The 12,801-nt window shown below is 40.2% G+C and overlaps 1 protein-coding gene across 3 annotated transcripts in view; it reads left to right on the forward strand.

The window, feature by feature from the left end:
• Positions 1-5,046, forward strand: part of LOC309383238 (unconventional myosin-Ia-like) — a 73,453-nt gene extending 68,407 nt beyond the window's left edge. For all 3 annotated transcript variants that reach the window (XM_081935525.1, XM_081935527.1, XM_081935526.1), the window contains 4 exons: positions 87-219; positions 1,282-1,434; positions 3,433-3,560; positions 4,408-5,046. In XM_081935525.1, coding sequence (XP_081791651.1) covers positions 87-219; positions 1,282-1,434; positions 3,433-3,560; positions 4,408-4,531 — 538 coding nt within the window. In that variant the 3' untranslated portion in view covers positions 4,532-5,046. The remainder of the gene's footprint in view (positions 1-86; positions 220-1,281; positions 1,435-3,432; positions 3,561-4,407) is intronic.
• The last annotated feature ends 7,755 nt before the right edge of the window (positions 5,047-12,801 follow it).

The raw sequence follows: 12,801 nt of genomic DNA on the forward strand, positions 1-12,801 counted from the left end.
AGCGTGAACCTACACCACCCAGGCCAAGAGGCCTTGACCTCCCCAGGAATGGGGCAGATCACAATCCAGATTTTATGCTTTTCCAGCCTTTCCCAGCCTTTCCGAGGGGAATACCTTGGGTTGAAGGAGAACCCCAAATACCGCAAGCTCCAAACCACTGCCAACGACAAGCTAGTGATGGCCGACCATGTGAAGAAAGTCAACCGAGGTGATGGGAAGGTGGGACCTGTCTCTTTAACTTGGTTTGGCTTCCAAGGGGAGGATACCAGGAACTGCAACAAGAACATGTCAGTTTTCTCTGACTTTGCTCCTGTAAAGGGAAGAGATCTGCTTACAGCATGGCTGGAATGAGAAAATATTTTGAAATATGTATTGCAATAACATTTGCGAAGCTGCACCCACACAAAATTGCACACTCCTCAACATTTAAGATAATAATTATCTCATAATAATCTATATCAGGACATTTCCTTGTGACTAAAACCATGCTTTCCTCCACTTCATCTTTTTCTTAACTTACCGCTGCCATCGCTGAAGCTAAAATCAGATATGGCTGCTAGAGTCCCAACTATGAGAAGGTCCTTATCAGGGGATTGTTTGTGGGTATTTGCAAACACTCACTGAGCTATTATAGCCATTTTGGCAGGCACTCTGTCTGGTGCTTTGGGGGAACCCTATGGTCAAACAGGTCATGTGTTTCGAACAGAAGCATTTGGGCAACTGACTACGCTTGGTTTGTATTAATCTTGAGGGAGGAGATGTTTTCAAGTTGCAGAGCATGTCCATGCAAGGTTTATGGGGCCATATATTATGCACATGGAAATAATGGTTAATTTAGGAATCGGGTTAAGTGCATTGCATTAATGAACACAGTAATAGCGGCTTCTGTTTTATCAGCCACATGTTTAACAATGATGTCAGAAATCATGGCAGAGAATTGTTGTTTTTTGCTTGGAAATAACCCATGATCCTTACAAATACAGAGGAAGTCAACTTCCATCTCAGATTCAAAAGTGCTTTTTCCAGAGGCAACTGGACTTTCTGGAAGGATTTGTACTCCTAGTTGTAATCCTTCCATTCCCCACCATCCACTCAGAGCTGAAGAAGCTTCTTGGATGAAAAGCGAAATGTCTTCAAAGAAAAACCAGAAAGTCCAGTTGCCTCTGGAAAAAGCACCTTCGGGACAACTATGACCTGGATGACTGAGAATCTCCATAGACTTTCAGCTCAGAAAAGCAGATATGGTACATGAAATAGGAGCTTTTCCTCTCTTCGTTTCAGACTTCTTCTCGGATACTCCTTCTCACGAAGAGTCACATCATCCTGGCAGATCTCAAGGCTGCTCAACCTAAAACCACGATCACCTTGAATGACATTGAGGGTGTTTCTGTCAGTTGCTATTCAGATGGGCTTCTTGTTCTGCACATTAGAGAGGTAAGCGGAGGGGGAACAGGAGGGAGAAGAGAAAAAGCCTTCCTCTTTCAAGATTGGTGGGGAGAGAAGGTATAACTAATGACAAGTAGTCCTTGACTTACAACAGCTCATATTGGGCTGTTCAAAGTTAAAATAGCATTGGGAAAAGTGATTTATAACCATGACACGCAACAAGAGCTGTGGTGGTACAATGGTTAGAATGCAATATTGCAGATTTATTGCAATATTACAATATTCTGACAATTGCCAGCAGTTTGATTCTCACCAGCTCAAGATTGACCCAGCCTTCCATCCTTCCAAAGTCAATAAAATGTGGAGCCAGATTGTTGGGGGGGAATATGCTGAGTCTGTAAACCGCTTAGAGCGGGCTGTAAAGCACTGTGAAGTGGTATGTAAATCTAAGTGCTACTGCTATTGCTGTAGTTTTTTCCAGTGCACCACAGTTGCATTGCTGGCTCTCGGCCATTCCCCACTTAAGGGGCTTTGCCTTATGACTCTGAAATCTGACGCAATATATGTAAGTCTAAGTACTATTGCTATTTCCACACTTATAACCATTGCAGCATCCATATGGTCCTGTGATCAAAATTCAGATGCTTGTCAACTGACTCCTATTTATGATGGTTGCAGTGTACTGGGGTCATGTGATCACCTTTTGCGCACTTAGGACAAGCAAACTCAATGGGGAAGCTAGATTCACTTAACCATTGGGTTACCAACTTAACAACTGCAGTGATTCACTTAACAAATGTGGCAAGAAAGATTGTAAAATGGGGCAAAACTCACTTAAAAACTGTTTCAGTTAGCAATTTGATTGTATATTCAGGATTATCTGTACTGTAGAACAGCGGTTCCCAACCTTCATGCTTGGCAGCCCAGCAGGGGGGGAGAGGGGAATGGGGCCGCACAAGCAGCAGGCTGGCACACATTCGCAGCTCAACCTGTGCAAGCCGAGCTGTGTGTGCCTGTGCGTGCTCACTGGCCCACCGCTTGCGCAAGTCAACCTGTGTGTGCATGCGTGCCGGCCAGGCCCACCATTTACGGGGCCGAGTTGCAAATAGGCCATGGCCCAGTTATGGGCTACAGCCCCAGAGTTGGTGACCCCTGCTGTAGAAAGCTCCCTATAGGCAATTTTATTTTGCTTATAGCTATTTGCTTTGGAATAGCATAACTGCCCCCATTCAAAATGTGAAGTTGCATCAAGTTTAGGGTTTGGGGAAGAGGATATTTATAATACCAGACTTGAAACAAAAATCCACTTGAGTTTGAAAAGCTAAATCTGATGTTCAGCTTAGTTTCTTAAAAATTGGCTTTGAGGAACATATCTTTTTGAAAGAAAAGGCTGGGTGTGCACCAGCAGGGCTATCAACTGACTGAAGGGACTTAAGTAGCAGTCCAACATATATAGGTAGTCCTTGACTTACAACTAGTCACTTAGTGACCATTCAAAATTATGACACATCCCGAAAAAGGATCTTATGATCCAAATTCAACATTCCAATGTTTGCCCTCCACCCCAGTCACATGACCACATTTTGTTGCTCTTCTCTAGACTCTTTCTAGAGTCTCACATCATTTTTTACATTATGGTGACCAAAACTGGACGCAGTATTCCAACTGTTGCCTTATCATTATCATTATAAAGTGGTATTAACACTTCATGTGATCTTGATTCTATCCCTCTGTTTATGCAGCCTAGAACTGTGTTGGCTTTTTTGGCAGCTGCAGCACCCGGTTGGCTCATATTTAAATGGTTGTCCACTAGGACTCCAAGATCCCTCTCACAGTTACTACTGTTGAGCAAGGTACCACCTATACTGTACCTGTGCATTCCGTTTTTCTTGCCTAAATGTAGAACCGTACTTCTTTCACCATTGGATTTCATTTTGTTAGATAGCACCCAGTGTTCAAGTCAGTCAAGATCCTTCTGTCCTCAAGCCTACCTTCTGGAAAGATATTGAGTTATCTCCAATACATGTGACTATTGTTCTCTTATAGTCTACCACAACGGACACCAAAGGAGACTTCCTTCTTATTAGTGACCACGTGATTGAACTGGTTACCCGGCTTCACCAGACCATGCTGGAAGCTACAAAGCAAAAGCTGAAACTCCAAATGGCTGATGAGTAAGGATGGAATTGGCCGTGGGTGGGGAAAGGGAAGGGAAAGGGAATCTGATCATCCCCATAGGCTATTGAATATTATATCCTATTTGACTGAAAATAGTACACTGCAAACCTACTACTGTATTTCTTTATTAGGGACAGGACAGTTCCCAAATTTTCCAGCAGTGACCTTACATTGGAGTTAAATATGTTTGCAGATTTAATCTCCACCCCCCCTTTGAAATCCATAGTTTACTTGATAAGAGTAGTTTACCCTTGTCTGCCTCTTAGGGCTCAGTCAGAGAATGAGACTGGCTCAAGGTCACCCAGCTGTCTTTGTGCCCAAGGCAAAATTAGCACTCACAAATCTCCTAGTTTCTAGCCTGGTGCCTTAAACATTTAACCAAACTGGCTCTAATCCTAAAATTAAACCTGCCTTATAGTTGTATTCCCCGCACTTGTATGTAAGGTTTTGATCAAACATGGCATGGAAACCTCCACAAGACAGACAAATTGTGATGCAGAGTAAAAACAAGGGTTGGTTTTTTGTTTTTTGTTTTTGAACATTGTTGTTCAGTGGTGGAATTCAAAAGTTTTTACTTCCGGTTCTGTGGGTGTGGCTTGGTGGGCATGGTTTGGTGGGCGTGGCAGGGAAAGGATACTATAAAATCCCCATTTCCTCCTGATCAGCTGGGACTCAGGAGGCAGAGAATAGATGGGGGTGGGGCCAGTCAGAGGTGGTATTTACCGGTTCTCCCACCTGCTCAAAATTTCCGCTACCGGTTCCTTAGAACTGGTCAGAACCTGCTGAATACCATCTCTGGTTGTGTTGTTTTGTTCAGCTGACCTTCGATTTGATCTCTTACAGATTTCTGGTGAAGTTTAAGCAAAGCATCATCACTGTCAAACTTGTGAAGACAGATGAGACACAAGGCACAGCTCCTGTTTGCAGGAAGAAAGGCAGCCATAGAATGGAGGTGTTGGTCCATTAAAGTGAAGTTATTGCTGATTCAAAGGCAGCTATACTGGACAGTGGATCGTAAAATATTGAGCATATGATTTAGACTCGACCCACTACAAGCATTGATTCCTTCTAGATTTCTCATCAGAATGTTTACAGCATGGAGCAACATGAATTGCATACATTCCAAGACCAATTGATGAATTTGCAGAAAGTGTAAATGGCACCTTCCACTGTCTTACCAATATCTTCAGAAATGGCTTTTTTCTGTAGATGCTTTAACTGAAAAATTGGGGGAGAATTGTCAATTAAAAACAAACAAATGAAATGAAATGTCAACTCTGCTTTGATTTAAGCTGCTTCACAAGGCTATACCATCTTTGGGGACACCAAAGAATCCAAAGCTTTGGCTACAGAGTACAACTTTATTTTGAGCTATTTGAATAATCTCCATCCCATTTTGAATTTTTGCTTTTCTCCAGAGATATCCAATGGGGCAAGTGGCAAAGTCTCATTGATTTATTCTTTGGTCACACTAGGTCTCTGTTCTAATTTAATTTTAAAATGAATGTGAAAGTAGCTTATTGAAGAGCTAATCACTAAATGCCGACATACATTATTTCCAACAATGCCCTGGGCTGCATAGACCAGAAACAATTTTAGAAAGTGAAATGGTGCATAGGTAAAAATAAAGGTAAAGGTTGCCCCTGTTCAGTCAAATCTGACTCTGCTCATTTCCATTTCTTAGCTGAACAAAGACACTTCTATGGTCCTGCAGCCAGTATGGTACAAAGGCACACAGAAGGCTATTACCTTCCCACCAAAGCGGTGCCTATTTATCTACTTGCATTTGCATGCTTTCAAGCAACTAGGTGGCAGAAGCTGGGGCAACACTTTGCTTCTCTTATGGATATTTTCTGATCAGCTATTCCCATGACACATTCTCAAAATTTCATAGTACATAGTACACCATGGAGGATTACAGGATTTCTAAATTCTAATCTGTCATTTAACAGATTAACAGAGTTGGAAGGGACCTTGTAGGTCATCTAGTCAACCCCCACACCCAAGCAGGAGACCCTACACCATTTCTTTTCTTTTTTTTTGTCAAATGTTTTTTTTATTCTCTTACATACTATTTTAAGTATACATTCACATAATTGTTATTCTTCTTTACATTTGTGATTCTTATACATTTGTTATTCCATTAAATAATTTATAGTCCATTTATAATATACAGTTTGGGTTGCTTTATTTACAATTCCACCTATTGTAACACCACCTTATTTTCCCTTTCTTCTCTCCCTACTTCCCTTCTCTACTTTCTTCCTTCCTCCTCTCCTTCCCCTCTCTTCTTCCCTTACTTCTCCCCTCCTCCTACACTTCTTCTTCTCCTTCCTAACCTCCCCTCTTTCTCTCCCTTCCACCCTCCTCTCCTTGCCTCTTTCTTCTTTCCCTCCTCTTCCTCTCATTCTCTCCTCCTCTCTTTTTCTATTGTCATAGGTGTCTCTTTCAAATCTCAGTTTATGTTTTCATGGTATGGTATTTCTGCAAACTCAAATATAATTTAGTATCATTTCTTATTCCCTTACCTTCGCTAATCTATCCTAACTATGTTTCCCCCACCCTTTATATCTCTCTCTTGAATATATACTTGTATATTTAATTTCTTTTCTGTTTTCCACCTCTTCCCCCCTTTTTCATTTAATAGTGCATCGTCTGGGTTCTGTATCTTCTCCTTACTTTCTTTTCTAGCTTCCTTTCTCTAGCCAATCATAAAATCTTCCCCATGTCTTGAAGTACACTGATTCCTCTTTATCCTTTATTTTCAGTGTCAACCTGTTCATATCTGCACAATCTAGTATCTTTTTTATTATCTCTGTTGATAACTTATTTAATTTCCAATTTTGGGCAAGTACAATTCTCGCTGCTATAGTTACATGCATAATCAAATACGTATCTTCTTTCTTAAGTTTCTCTGGGATAATACCTAGTAAAAAATATATCTGGTCTACATTCTATTTCTTGTAAGATTTTCTCTAGCCATACTCTTATTTTAGTCCAATATTTCCTTGCTTCTGCACATGTCCACCACATATGATAATAAGAACCTGTTGCTTGTTGACATTTCCAACATTTCACATCTTTGCTAATTTTTCTGGTGACATGTGCCATCTATAAAACATTTTGTATAAGTTTTCTTTGTAAGCTGTTGACATGGTTAGTTTATAGTTCCTTTCCCAAAAGTTGTTGCCACTTTTCTAGCTCAATCGTGTAGTCAAAGTTCTTTGCCCAAGTTAACATTGTATCTTTAACCACTTCTTCATCTAGCCTAGTTCTTAATAGATGGCTATGTAGTTTATTGATTATTCTTTCTTCCGTTCCCATAAGTATCTAACTCTGAATTTCTCAAATTAAAACCATGCTCCTGTTTATCTTTTTCATATCTTTATTGTATTTGCAATTGTAAAAACCAACCTATATCAATCCCTTGTTCTTCTAATTCTTGTTTTTGTTTTAGTTCCTCCCTTTCTGTTAAGATATATTTATATCTAATAATATTTTTTCATACTACTAGCATTTGGATGTGTCAATGCTTCCATTGTTGAAAGCCACATTGGTATTTCTAAATAATGTTTCCCTTTTACTCTTTCCCATATTGTTAATGATCCATTCCTTGCATAATGTCTTTGAAAATAGCCATGTGCCTTACTTTTACCATACCACAAAAAAGCATGCCAACCTAGTAGCAAATCATAGCCTCTAATGTTAATAATCTTGTATTTCTCAATAAGATCCATTCTTTCATCCAAGCTAGTCCTGCTGCTTGATAATACAATTCGCAGTTTGGTAATCCAAATCCACCTCGAGGGCTTACATCTTGCAACATTTTTAATGCCCCAACACTGGAAGTCTTTAAGAAGATGTTGGAGAGCAATTTGTCTGAAACGGTATAGGGCAGTGATGGCGAACCTTTTTTGGCTCGCGTGTCACAAGTGGGGGGAGCGCAGGGGGCTTGAGTGCAGGCGTGCCACACCCATAATGCAACGCGCGACCCCCCCACTGCGCATGCGTGCACAACGCGTGACCCCCCCATTTTTACATGCTTTTTTCGCCCTCCCCAGGCTCCAGGGGCTTTATAGGAGCCTGGGGAGGGCGAAGAGAGCCTCCCCCGACCCCCCGGAGGCTTCAGGGACCGTCCCTGAAGCCTTCAGAGCGCTTAAAACCACCCTCCGAGCAAACCGGAACTCGGAGGGTCATTTTAAGCACTCCGAAAGCATCAGAGAAGCCTCGGACGGTCCCTGAAGCCTTTGGAGCGCTTAAAACCACCCTCTGAGCAAACCGGAAGTGACTTCCGGGTTGCTCAGAGGATCGTTTTAAGCGCTCCGAAGGCATCAGGGAAGCCTCAGGCGGTCCCTGAAGCCTTCGGAACGCTTAAAACGACCCTCCGAGCAACCTGGAAGTCACTTCCGGTTTGCTCGGAGGGTGGTTTTAAGCGTTCCGAAGGCTTCAGGGACGGTCCCTGAAGCCTCCGGGGGGGCAGGGGGGGCTCTTTTCGCCCTCCCCAGGCTCCTATAAAGCCTCTGGAGCCTGGGGAAGGCGAAAAATAGCTTTTAAAAAGGTGAACTCAGCTGGCCAGCGCGCACATGCGTGCTGGCCAGCTGACAGGGCAGCGCCTTGCATGCCCTGACAAATGGCTCCGCGTGCCACATAGGTTCGCCATCACTGGTATAGGGTTTCCTGGCTAGGCAGGGGGTTGGACTAGAAGACCTCCAAGGTCAGTTCCAACTGTACTATTGTATTATATTATATTAATTCTTGCTTTTTTCCCTTGCCATATGTATTTCCCCACTATTTTACTCATACTTTCAAAATATTTTCTCTAATTTTATTGGTATTGTTTGGAATAGGTATAGCCATCTTGGTAATATGTTCATCTTTTCTACAGCTATTCTTCCCATTAATGATAATTGTAGGTTTTTCCATCTTTCCAAATAGAAACAAATTTCTATTTGTTTTCTCACCTTATAATAGTTATCCTCCTTTAATGTTACACACCTTGATGTCAATTGCATACCCAAATATTTCACTTTTTTCACCACCTTTATGTCCAGTTTCCCCATTAACTCTCTTTTCTGTTTTTCTGTCATATTTTTCACCAAAAGTTTTGTTTTGTCCTTATTAATCTTCAAACCTGCTACTTCTCCATATTCTTCTATTATTTCAACTACCGTATTTTTCGGAGTATATGACATACCTTTTTCCTTCAAAAAAGAGGCTGAAAATCTGGGTGTGTCTTATACACTGAATACAGCATTTTTTGCCTCCTGATACTCCGCCCCTTCACCAAAATGGCCGTGCATAGCCTCTAGGAAGCTTTTAGAGAGCTCCTGGGGGCTAAGGAGGGCAGAAATGGGCAAAAAAATGGGCCTTTTTGCTCAATTTCCTCCCCCCAAGTCCCCAGATGCACTCTATAAGCTTCCTAAAGGCTATCCATGCCCCCCCTTTTTTTTACAAAAAATAGGCTGTTTTTTGCTCATTTTTGACCCCCCTACCCCCCAGGAGCACTCTGCAAGCCCCCTAAAGGCTATTCACACCTTTTTTTGGGGGGGGGAAACAGGCCCATTTTTGAAAAAAAACAGGCAATTTTGGGGAGGTTTGCAGAGTGCAAAAACTTTTTTTTAATTTGCCTCTTCAAAACCTTGGTGCGTCTTATATTCCGGTGCATCTTATACTCTGAAAAATATGGTAGTTTTGGCCCTGTTTCTATTGGTTCCTCCATAATAAATACAAAATCATCTGGGAATGCTTGTAATTTATATTCTTCTTTCTTGACCCTCATACCATTTACCTCTTGGGTTTGTCATATTTCTCTATTCAAAATCTCTAGTGTCAATATAAATAATAATGGCGATAGTGGACATCCTTGTCTATTTCTCTTTATAATCGCTACCTTTCCTGTCATGTCGCCATTTATGATTACCTTTGCCGATTGATTATTATATATCATTTTGATCTAATTTAATTTAATTAGCACTTCTAGACCGCCCCCTCTCCCAAAAGGGACTCGGGGCGGTGCACAGTCCATATCAAAAACATCATACATAAAAACATCATATTTATAAATCCCTCACCAAATTCCATCATTTGTAATTGCATTATCATAAATTGCCAATTCACATTGTCAAAGGCCTTTTGCGCTTCCAGAGATAACAACACCATTTGCTTCTCTGGGTGGGCTTCATGGTACTATAGCATATTTGTTACAATTCACATATTGTCTCTGATCTGTCTCTTAGGAAGAAATCCATTTTGGTCTATGTGTATAAATTCATTTAAAAGTCTCTTCATTCTTTCTGCCATTATTGATGTAAAAATTTTGTAATCCGCATTTAATAGTGAAATAGGTCTACAGTTCTTTACTTGTTGTAGATCTGACTCTTCTTTTGGTATAAGAGTTATATATGCCTCTATCCATGTTTCTGGCATCTTTGCCTCCCTTAGTAACTCATTAAATAGTTCCAACATTACATTACTTAATACTTCTTGTAATGTTTGGTACAGTTCTGCTGGTAATCCATCTGGTCCTGGCGTTTTCCCCTTCTTTTGCCTTTTGATGCTTTCTGTTGCCTCCATTATTGTTATTCTTTCTTCTAGTGCCTTCTTAAATTTTTCTGGGATTTTAGTTGTTCTAGTTTTCTCTAAGAATTGTCTTATTTTTCCTTCTGGAACCCTCTCATGTTGAAACAACTTATTGTAGTAGTTCTCAATTATTATTTTTATTTTTTTCATTCGAATGTTGTAGATTCCCTTCTTCATCCACCAATTGGCTTATCAGCCTTTTTTTTCTTTCCTTTTTCATTTTATAAGCCAGCCAACATCCTGGTTTATTTGCATCTTCAAAAAAGTTTTGTTTTGCCAATTTTATTTTATTTGCCAAGTCTTCATTTTCTATCAGGTTCAATTTATGTTTTTGCAGTTCCATCATATTTTTTTACTTTTTTGTTTTGTGGGTTTTTCTGCAGCTCCGTCTCCAGACTTTTATACTATGATTCCAACTTCTTTTGAGTTTGTCCGTTCTGTCTATTCTTTTTCCCTAAGTATATCATTGCAAGGCTTCTGGTGTATGCTTTACAAGTGTCCCATATGTTCTGTAATGATGTGTCTTCCTTTCTATTTTTCTAGAAAAAATATGTCAATTCTTTTTCCATGTATTGCTGGAAACTTTTTTCATTCAATATTCTTGGGTTTAAAATCCATCTTCCATTTTTCTTCTGTCCCTTCCAAGTCATTGTTATTGGATTATAGTTAGCCCAGGTGCTTATGTCTAATCTTAAATGTTTTCAGAGTTAGCTCTGTTGACATACACATCATATTTATTCTTGACCATGACAAATGTCTGTTTTAGTAGAATGTATATTATCTTTCTTTCGGGTATCTTATTCTCCAAATGTCTTGCAAATTTAATTCTTCCACCATAATGAAAAATGTTTTGGGTACAGTTTTTCTCAGCTTCTTGTTCATTTTTGTAGATTTATGGTCTATTCCATTATTTAAATTGCATTAAAGTCTCCCAGTATACATATGTCTTCATATTCTTATTCTATTATCTTTTTGTGTAATTTCCCAAAAAATTCTTCTTTATCATTTGGGGTGTATATTGGCACTAATAATATCTTTCTCAAATTCATCGTTATCTCTACCATCAGTATTCTCCCCTCCCCATCTTCAAAAATTAAGCTTGATTGTATTGTCTTTCTAATATATAATGCTATTCCCTGCTTTGGTGCAGGGTTGGACTAAATGGCCTACAAGATCCCTTCCAACTCTGTTAATTTTATAAAATTTTATAATTTGATAATTTGATAAAAGGGAGATCAGCTTGCCGTATAATAAAGATGTATGCCATTTCATATTAAAAGGGGGGGGGGGCAAAATGCCAATTGCCGTTTAATGGAGCTATTTCTTCAGTGTTTCTTGCTTAATACATATCTTACTAAATATATGAAAGAGGCCTTGTCAAACATTATGAAAGCAAATTTATATTACAATCTTTCAAAGTGGCTATTTGGAAAGCCAGGAATCTCATTAGACTTTTAACATATGACTCTATCAACTCCTATAATCTTATTCTCAAGGAGAATGGTTATTCTTTTTCTCAGGGCTTCTTGGTGAAAAGGCAGGCTATGTATGAAAAAGCCAAGCATATAATGTTCAATTTCAATTTCTCTAATTTGTTGTATATTCTTTTTTTTATTGCAGAGTTTAGTTCGTTTATGTTAATGGAGATTACTTTTATTTATTTCTCCATATCTTATTGATTTATAGGTTTAGTTGATCTAGTCGTTCTTAGCTCCCTCTGCTCCTTTGTCTCATTGGCCCTTGCTCCTTCTCTTACCGCTTTATCTTCCTGTTCTTTCTCCATCTCCTGGCATTTAGCTCCTCCCTCTTGTTCTATTGTTCACATATACAATTGATCAAAAAGTATTGGGTGGGTGCCTGGCTTTTTCATACATAGCCTGCCTTTTCACCAAGAAGCCCTGAGAAAAAGAATAACCATTCTCCTTGAGAATAAGATTATAGGAGTTGACAGAGTCATATGATAAAAGTCTAATGAGATACCTGGCTTTCCAAATAGCCACTTTGAAAGATTGTGGTATAAATTTACTTTCATAATGTTTGACAAGGCCTCTTTCATATATTTAGTAAGATATGTATTAAGCAAGAAACACTGGAGAAATAGCTCCATTAAACGGCAATTGGCATTTTGCCCCCCCCCCTTTTAATATGAAATGGCATACGTCTTTATTATACGGCAAGCTGATCTCCCTTTTATAAAATTATAAAATTATAAAATTTTATAAAATTAACAGAGTTGGAAGGGATCTTGTAGGTCATCTAGTCCAACCCTCCACCTAAGCAGAGACCATCCACCGTGATGGCGAACCTATGGCATGCGTGCCACAGGTGGCAAGTGGAGCCCTCTCTGCGGGCATGTGAGCCATCACCCCAGCTCAACTCCACTGCGCCTCCACATGTGCCTCCTGCCGGCCAGCTGATTTTTGGGTCTCTGCTGAGCATGTGGGGGTGTGTGCAATGGTGGGTTGCAGGAGGTATGCCCCAGTACAGGCGTACCGGAGCCTGCCCGGAGCACCGGGTACTGTTCTGGTACAGTGCTCTGGAGGGCCCACCTTCCCACCTGTGCTCCTTACCTGTCCTTTAAAGCCTTTGGCTCTTCTACGCACAAGCATGGTGCATACAGTGCCTGCGTGATGCTCCGTCGAGCAGTTGGAGCGATGC

This window comes from Natrix helvetica, assembly GCF_964273705.1.
Source record: "Natrix helvetica genome assembly, chromosome: 1".
Taxonomy (NCBI): domain Eukaryota; kingdom Metazoa; phylum Chordata; class Lepidosauria; order Squamata; family Natricidae; genus Natrix; species Natrix helvetica.